This window comes from Malania oleifera, chromosome 2 (genome assembly GCF_029873635.1).
Source record: "Malania oleifera isolate guangnan ecotype guangnan chromosome 2, ASM2987363v1, whole genome shotgun sequence".
In the NCBI taxonomy this organism is placed as follows: domain Eukaryota; kingdom Viridiplantae; phylum Streptophyta; class Magnoliopsida; order Santalales; family Ximeniaceae; genus Malania; species Malania oleifera.
This window is the reverse complement of record NC_080418.1, coordinates 50,082,919-50,092,713: the sequence shown is the minus strand read 5'-3', so window position 1 is coordinate 50,092,713 and position 9,795 is coordinate 50,082,919. Positions and strand designations below refer to the sequence as shown.

Sequence of the window (9,795 nt, the reverse complement as noted above, 5' to 3'; positions counted from 1 at the left end):
AAAACATTATCAATAGTAAGAGAGGAATCCTTACCAACCTTACCTACCCCGATGATGCGTCCTTTTGGATTGTCGCCAAATATCACATAGCATCCATCCTTGGGAACAATTAAAGTAAATTTTCTCTTGTCGCCGGTCATGTGTCGTGAGCATCCACTATCCAGGTACCACTGGTCCTTGGAGGAGGACGATCTTAGGCAAACCTGAAAAATAACTAATGTTGGTCCCTAAATTTTATTGGGTCCACGGGGGTTAGTAGCCGGATCTCCCTTAACTGCCCATACTTTCCTAATTCTAGCATGCTTATTCTTAAGTGGACAATCAAATTGAACATAACCAATTTGTTTACATTTAAAACATCTTACTCTACACTTAGGATCTTTAGAAGGGATATGAGACTTTGACTCACGTGTAAAATGTCCTAAGTAAAGATCAAGTCTTCTAATATTTTCAACACTATTAAAACCAAGACCCTCTTTACTTAAGGAGTTTCTTTGGGCACCAAGTAGTCTTTCAAAATTTTGTTTGCCCTCGGTGAATTTAAAAATGATTTTGGTGCTATCCTCCAATTTCCTCTCAAGTTTAAGAATAGTAGCATCCTTTTCTTTTAAAATGGAAGCATGAGAGATTTTTGCTATTAAACAATTTTGACCAATTTTCACATTTCTTTTCCAAATCATTCTTTTCTTTGGTCATTTTTCCTAATAGTTTAGATACAAGAATATATTCAAATTGCAACTCTCTAAATGTAGGCATACCATTAGAATCACAATCATCAGATGAATAATATGAAGACAATAAGCTAGAAGAAGATGCCCCATCCTCGTGTGCCATCAAGCACAAATTAGCGACCTCTGAGTCACTGTGGTTTGATTCTAAGTCGTTGCTAAGTTTGTCCCATGATGTCCTAGCCTTCATGACTTTCTTCTTTTTCATAGCCCCCTTTTTCAGTAATGGGCAATCTAGTTTTATGTGCCCGATCTTGTTGCAGTTATAGCACGTAGGAGCATTTGATTTTTATTTTCTTTTACTGGACTCTCGCTTCTCAATAATAGACTCTCTATATTTTTTATACGACTTCCTATTCTTTCTGAAGAATCTGCTGAATTTTCTGGTTAGCTTGGTTATTTCGTCATCAGTGTCAGATTCATTGCACTCACTAGATGTGTTAGTGGAAGCTTTTAAGGTAGTCACTTTCTTAGCCCTATTATGCTCATTAAGTCTCTCATTTTATGGCTAATTCAAAAGTGACCAGGGAACCCATCAATTCATCGAGGATCATGGCCTTAAGGTCTCTACCCTCAGCAATGGTCGTAACCTTGGCTTCCTAAATAGGAGGTAAGCCTCTAAGGATCTTCCTAATTATCTCATATGTGGGATAGGTCTTTCCTAATACAAAAAGTGAGATTATGATATGTGTGAATCTAGTGTGCATGCTCTAAATGGACTCACCTACATTCATCCTAAATGCCCCACACTCACTGGTCAACATATCTATCCTACTGTCCTTCACATCTCTAGTACCCTCATATGTGACCTCTAACTTATCTCATACATCTTTTGCAGTAGAACATGTCATAATTCTGTTAAATTCATTTACATCAAGACTATAGTACAAAATATTCATAGCAGTGGCATTTATACTAACAACTAACATATCATCATCATCATACTCATCCTCAGTCTTAGGCACCCTAGCTGCACCCTCAGTTTTCATAGGGACATGGTTTCCCTTAGAGACAATCCTCCACAGCTTCTAATCAGTATTCTGAAGGTAGATGTGCATCCTTTGTTTCCAAAAGGTGTAATTAACACCACTGAAAATAGGAGGTCATGTAGAAGATGGTCCCTCAGGGAAAGGGGTCACGGAGCTATGAGCCATAAGTGATCTTTTTACAAAATAACAGCTAGTCTATACTACGTGGCTCTAATACCAATTGTTAACTTTACCGTGATCCCAAAATGGGGGGTAAATTGGTATTTTTAAAATTTAATCCCTAGGTAAATATTCTAACACCAGTATATTCATAATCCTATGGTCAATCTAGTGTAGGTAATGTAAATGTATACCAGAAAGTAAATGATGCAATTTAATCAAACACACATGCACCAAAAAGCAGTAAAGTAAAGGTGACACATAAAAATGTTATCGAGGTTCGGCCAATTGCCTATGTCTCGCCTTGGCTAACAAGCACAAGGGTTACAACTATAGTTGCTCACTTAAAAGGGTGGAGCGACACCTAAACAAATTAGGTCAATTAGCACAGGGCTGACCTCAACCTTTACAACCAATCCTTACCGGGCTGGCTTACCGCCCTCTCAAGCCATGCTTGGAAACATTCAGATTTGACAATCAAATAATATTGGTACAATGATTGTGCTTTCGTGTAAAGCATATATGTACCCAAATACGCTCGGTCACATACACCACAAAATGATTTAATATGTATGCTCAGTGTGGTATAATATTTCAACTCTCAAAATATATTTGCTATCAATGTAATGAATGCATGAGAGTGTCAAAAAGCAATCTTTGTATCACAAGATGTTCAATCAATGTGTTCACACAAAGATATCAAACAAGTCTCAAGTATATCAATCAGCAGGATATCTCAATCGCGTAGATGTCAAATAATGTATATGCTTGGTTTGCAAAAGACACTTAATCTTTGTATTCAGCAAAATGATATGCAAGTCAATGAATATTGCAACAAAGATTAATTTCACATAAACAAATATCTTTTCTATAATATATCAAAATGAATCACCCAAGATATTTGAGAATGAAAAATTTTTTGCAACCCAAAAGCAAATAAAAACTTCCTAAGCTATTGCAACAAAAATGCAATACTCGGAAGTTCAATACAAGTCTTCTTAGGTAAGACTTATTTGCAAAGCCCCCTAAGAACACTTTGGTTTAGCTCTCGTAAAAATTGAATCAATCAACCAAGGATCGGAGAGCGAAGCTATTTAAAACAAACACTCAATTAGCTTACAGAGGATTTAAGCAATCAAAGAGCATAAGTATGAGTGATTGGAGTAAGAAAATGAGTAGTAGAAAATTTTGACTTAAGAGAGAATTTTTAATTTGGTTTGCTAATCTTCTAACTAATTTTCCCAAATGAAGGGGTATATATAGACACCCCGTGAATTATAAATGTTGGGGACAAGGTTGGGATTATTAGAAAAGTTTTAATGACATTTAGTAATTTTAACCCTGTTAAAAAATAGTTAACTACGGTAAAAATGTAGGGCAACCGGAGAGCACCGTCGACCAGAACACTTTAGGTCGACCCAAGTTCATATGCTTCGGTAGACTGAGCCAAAAATAAACTGCCTAGGTCGGTCAACTAGAAAGGTATGTCTAAGGTCATTTTTCCAAATTAGAGAGATTCAGTCGACTAGGACCAGAATGAACTAGACTGGTCAGTCGACGAGACCGTTGAACTGCCACACGTGGGAACTCCGTCAACCAGGTTGGTGCAATACAAATTTTGTTCAGTTGACCAGGAAGTTAAACTATTGACTTCAAGGGGGTTCGGTCGACCGGGGTCAAATGAGCTTTAGAAGCTCAGTCGATCGGACAGTGGTCAACCAGTTGACCCAAACCGGGTTCGATCAACCAAGGGAAAAATGGCCTGTATAGGTCCGTCGACCGAAGGTGCACATATTGTTCAATTCGGTCCTTTTTCATTACACAATCACCCTATTTAAGTGCCTAATACATACAAGTGCAATGGTGAGTGTCCTAAGGTTATTTCTAGGTCCTGTTTCAATTATATTTCAGTCTGAGCTTACCTATTAGACCATGCATGTGGGGTGTGTGATTATTACAAGCAAAAGTCCTAATTACTATTACAGACCAATTACATGAATGAATAATATATTACAACATAAAATGATTTGGGTCTTGACTCTTCACTTTTTCTATGTGCATCTTGATCTTGACAATCTAGGTTCCTGCACATATTCTCAAACACCCATTAGATATAATGAGTATTTTTCATGATCAAAACCGGACGTCACCTATAAGGTCAATAGATAGTCTAACACGAGCTGATCTTCTAGGAGGATCAACCCGAGGAAGGGAAGCTGAAGGATGGTCTGAATGTAAACTGAATCAAATGTAGATGAAGTAGGAGAAAAATCAGAAGTTGGGGCACGTAAAGAAACAAAAAATTCAAAATCTATAGCTATTGTAGGTAAAGAAACAAAAGAAAACAATGGAGAAAAAGAAATATCTGAAAAAGGAAAAGATATGGAGGAAGACTTGCAAAAAAGGAAACACATTTTCATGAAATACCACATCTCTAGAAATGTAGCAAACCTGAGTTTCTAAATTGAACGATTTATATTAACACCAGAAGGATATTCAAGAAAAACTGATTTCACTTTAGGAGAGAACTTGGTTCGATGATGAGAAAGTGTAAAAACCAAAACACAAGCATCCAAATACTTGAAGATGAGAATAAGAAGGAGGCTTATTATATAAAAGTTCAACAGGACTCTTATTAAGAAGAATAGGACTTGGAGTTTTGTTAATGAGGTAAAGAGCTGTAAGAACACTATCCCCTAAAAAACATATAGGAACCTTAGCATGAAAAAGAAAAGATCGTGCCACATTAAGAATATGTTGGTGTTTTCTTTCCACAACAAAATTTTGTTGTGGAGTAGCAACACAACTCAATTGATGAAAGACCCCTTTGGAAGCAAAGAATAATTTTAAAGCAAATTCAGGTCCATTATCTGACCTGACAATCCTAATTTTTGTAGAAAACTGAGTTTTTATATGAACAAAAAAAGATTGTAACAAAGTACTAGCTTCTGATTTTGATATCATTAAAAAAATCTAAGTAGCTCTAAAAAAATCATCCACTATAGAAAGAAAATACCTGAAACCTTCCTTTGTAGGAATTGACATAGGTCGCCATATATCACAACGAATTAAATGAAAAGGAATATTAGATTTATTATTGCTAATAGGAAAGGGCAATCATTTTTATTTAACAATAGGATAGGTAGTACATGTAACATATTTAGAAGACAAATGAGGAATATGTTTATTCAAAAGTTGTAATCTAGAAAAAAAAAAAAAAAAAAAGGATGTCCTTATCTAAAATGCTAAAGGGCTTCATTTGACTCAACAGAAACACAAGTAATAGAAGATTTTTTGTGCAAAGCAGAAGAAGAATTTGAAGAAGTCAGTCTGTTCAAGCCATCTTGCAATTCACTAGCCCCAATCATCTTCCAAGTTGCAAAGTCGTGTAGAAAACACTTGTCAATTTGAACAATTAAGCGACAATTTAAAGTAGAAGTAATCTTGTTGACTAAAATCAAATTGAAAGAAAAAGTAGGAACACAAAGCACATTTTTTAGGAGGATAGTAGGACTGATAACAATGTCACCAATATGTGTGACATTAGCACAAGTACCATTCGGTAATTTAACTAAATATGATACTAATGTTGGTGGATTAGTATAAAAACTTGGAGAATGAACCATGTGATCTGAAGCACCACTGTCAATTATCCAATTGAAAGGAGTCAATGTGCAACAAGACAAAATGAAGTGATATTACTTGATAAATTTGGTAGCAAAGCCATATTGGCTGAAGGAATATGAGTGGAGGATGCTTGTGCCTCGAGGAGATCTAGCAATTGTTCATATTGATATGTAGTAAGAGATGACTTATCATCAACAACAAAAACTTGTTGAGCTGAATTTACAAAAGCAGATCCACCCTTGGTTCTGTCTTTAAACTCATAGTTAGGAGGATAACCATGCAACTTGTAACATTTATCAACAATATGTCCAGCAATGTCACAATGACTACAAATTAATCTTAAGCGAGCATTTCCTTTAAAATTCTTAAAAGAAGCCTCGGATTTTGTTGCTAAGGCAACTGATTCAACAGAAATAGAAGCATTGCGATGACTAATGCCTCGTTGTCTCTCTTCTTGTATAACAAGAGAAAAATTCTTATTAATAGAAGGCAAAGGATCCATCATCAAAATCTGGTTGCTCACATTATAAAAAAAATCATTAAACCCCATAAGAAACATCATAAGATAGGACTAATGATGATATTGAGCAAGAACAGCAAATAAATTACATGTGCATCCATGACAATAACAAACTGGCAGAGGCTGATAGTTCAAAAGTTCATCCCATAACACCTTTAATTCTGTAAAATTAAGTGCTCACATCACTTTGATTTTAGCGCTGGGCAAAAATAGCAGATTGTAACTCATAAATACGAGGTCCATTGCCTTGCAAGAATCGTTCTTTCAGCTCAAGTCACATTGCTCTGGAAGAATCAACATATATAACACTCTGAGCAATTTTTGATGACAAGGAATTGAGAAGCCAAGACAATACGACAGTATTGCATTTGCTCCAAGAAGAAAACAGAGGATCATCTTTCACTAGAACAGAAAGTGATCCATCAATGAAGCCAAGCTTATTGCGTGCCTTCAGAGACCAAAACATTGATCGAGACCATGAATGGTAGTTGTTGTTGCTCAGTTTCTCATTCACCAATAGAACTCCAGGATGATTGACATTGGTGAGAAAATAGGGGCTGCGTGGATCAGATTCAACATTTGCAGTGGAACTTGTAGGTAGAGTTTCATGAATAGAAGAATTTTTCGCCATGATCAAAAAGAAAAAAAAGGGAAAGTGGAGAATAGAAGAAGGAGAATTGAAAAAGAATCAAAACGCGTGCAGGCTCCCGCCACGATTTGGTTCTAATACCATATCAAGAAATGAAAAATACAATTTTCATTATTATTGTTAATAGGAAACAAAACAGTGAATATATATACAAATACCTAGGGACAAAACCGTAATTTTACGGACCCTAAATACAAACTAATATAACAAAAAGTAAAACACAAAAGCATTAAACTTATTACACAGAAAGAGCAAATCGTCGCCCACTGATAGAAAAACAAGAATTATGAACTTTGACCAAATTCCAAGGTGGTGCACATTTTCAAGTGTCGTTCTTCAAAACTCAATGCCAGTGACGTACTTGGCGTAAGAGGAAGCAGCTGAGGCATCGCAACTTTCTTGCACACCTTGGCTTGAAGATGACTCGGCAAAGAAATCTATGTGCTCTGAGTTCTCGACAAGCATTTGGAGAGATCTTGGGATCTTTGGTTGCTCAACATCCAAAATCCCTTCAAGAATTTGAACCACCTGACTCATCGATGGCCTATGAGTTTCATCATCTTGGATGCACCAGCAAGCGACTTTAAGAACTCTTTCTAGCTCTTCTGCATATACTTTTCCATCCAACTTATGGTCTAGTAGGCTAAGGATGTCGTTGCCTTCAGCTATTTTGGTTGCAGCCAAAAGGGGGAAGAACTTGTGATTTCCATTTTCGAGTGGCTGAGTGTTTCGTCTTCCAGATATCAGTTCGAAAAGCATCATTCCATAACTGTAAACATCGGCCTTGGCTGTAATTGCCACACCTGAAAACCATTCTGGCGCAAGATAGCCTCTCGTGCCTCTAATAGTCGTCAAGACACGGCTGAACTCCCGACCAACAAGCTTTGCAAGGCCAAAATCTGCCACTTTAGGATAGAACCCAGCATCTAAAAGAATGTTTTCAGGCTTTATGTCGCAGTGTAATATGCAGTTCCTGCACTTCTCGTGCAGATAAAGCAGTCCTCTTGCTGTCCCCACTGCAATCTGGAACCTTATGTTCCAGCCCAACGCTTTGGATGAATCTTTCTTATGAAAGAGATGAGAATCTAGTGACCCATTTGGCATGTAGTCATAGACCAACAACTTCTTAGTGCCTTCAGAGCAAAATCCCCGAAGCCGAATTAGATTAATATGTTGGATGGTCCCAATTGTGCTGACTTCTGTTCGGAATTGCTTCTCTCCTTGGTTGATGCTTTCAAGCTTCTTCACAGCTACAACAGTAAAATCAGGCATTATCCCTTTGAAAACAGAGCCGTAACCTCCTCCCCCCAATTTTTCCGAGAAATTTTTTGTCGCAGCTAGCAGGTCCGTGTACCGAAATACCAGCAATGACCCCTCTACGTCTTTTGTTGATCTGACCGATCTCCTCCTCCAAAGGCACAAGACCAAAACAAGACTGAAGAGAGCCAATACAACTGCAGCCGAACCCACAACTATACTGGCAACTTCTTCCTTACTTCCACTGTGAGCAGGGAATTCAGATGGGGCAACTCTAACAAAGAGAGTTTTTCCATTATTGTCATCTTTTGGAAATTGCTGCAGATTAAACAAGTCTTCCATCCAGATGGAGCACCCACCATTGTGATAGGCGTAGGCAGTGCAAGAGCAGTTGCTCAGGCATGCCAATTCACATTCTTCGAAACTTTTTGCCTGCAATTCCTGTGGATTCACGGGCAACCTCACATTAGGCCTAGGCAAAAACTGGTCTTTTCGGCTATTAGAGGCATTATTACCGCACTGCAAATTGGCATTTCTTTTACAACCTTCGGACCAATCACTCAAATTCCAATTCTTCTGGGAGCTTGGGACAAAGCCCGGCAGGCAGCCACATAATTTATCAATGTTCTCATCACAAATACCAAATGGCCCGCAAAGAGCATACACTGCACATTGCTGTCGAGGCTGGGACCAAAACAGATACCACTGCTGCGTGGTCTCCAACCAGGACAATTGCTTGGCCTGCCCAGATAAATCCATAACAGTTCTTGATTTAATGGAAGTATTAGGGTATGAATATGTAAAATAGCTCTCATTTTCATTCGTTACGTAGCTGTAGTTAAATTGTATTGAATTGTATATAAAATTCGATCTCATTTCAGGAATCAAACTGAAAAAATGCCCATTCCACTCCCCACTGGTCCAATACTGCTTGGTCATATTCCGCACTATTATATACTGATCTGACGCATCCGGGTCATGTTCAAGAGTGAAGATTCCAGTACCAGGATCATTCGAATTTTTCCACGAAGTAAGGAGCTGTGTCCTATTGTTGCGCTTATCCAGTCCAAGCTTCGAACCTGGAAGCCATGTATCTGTCGGGAAATGGAAGCTTTGCCATATTGTTGTAGACGAATTTGGCCCATCTCTCAGAACAAAATTTCCGTTATCCAAAAGAACCGCTTCAGTAGAATTTGAAGTATTGGAATCTAAATTTGTAGACCATACTTGGTTTTTAGACCCATTTAAAAGAACTAAATTACCATCCAAGATCCTCAGCTCCGAGGAGTATTTATCAAAGAGAGGCTTGTCTCTGTTTGCCACCCATACTACAGTCTGTAAAGAAATTTTCTTGTACCAGATGCCTATATAGAAGTTTGAAGAATTACCTGGATTGAAGAAGCCCAGCTCAAATTCTCCACCAGTTGAGACTATGGTCTGGTCGCCAGACAATGAGTTGCCAAGATAAATGTCATTGGCTCCCAAAGAGAAATGGGTCTTCAGAGATGTGCAGAGCAGGAGAACATAAAGCATGAAGCAGGATATACTTTCGTCACCCATGATTTCACAACACAAAAGGAAATGTTTGAAGTAGGAAATTTTAGGAAAATATATGATATGAGAAACGCACGTACAGAGAGAGAGAGATGGGGGAGGGAAGAGATAGAGGTAGATAGAGAGTAATAAGTACGTGAAAAAGCAAGAAGGTGAAGGGAGTAATGATGATGTGGAAAAGCAGGAGGGTGGACACATCTAGGACTGGTCCTAAAGCCAAATTGCAGGGAGCGGTCAACACAGAAGAATCATTTAATGAAGCAGCCGCCTACCTTCTACTCCTTCAGTGTCATATTGGAGTTGAGCTTGAGG

The 9,795-nt window shown here is 38.0% G+C and overlaps 1 protein-coding gene across 1 annotated transcript; it reads right to left on the bottom strand.

The window, feature by feature from the left end:
• Positions 1-6,704: 6,704 nt before the first annotated feature.
• LOC131148178 (G-type lectin S-receptor-like serine/threonine-protein kinase At2g19130) lies at positions 6,705-9,489 on the bottom strand. The gene has a single exon (XM_058097908.1). The coding sequence runs from the start codon at positions 9,487-9,489 to the stop codon at positions 7,009-7,011; it is 2,481 nt and encodes an 826-aa protein (XP_057953891.1). The 3' UTR covers positions 6,705-7,008.
• Between the last annotated feature and the right edge of the window lie 306 nt (positions 9,490-9,795).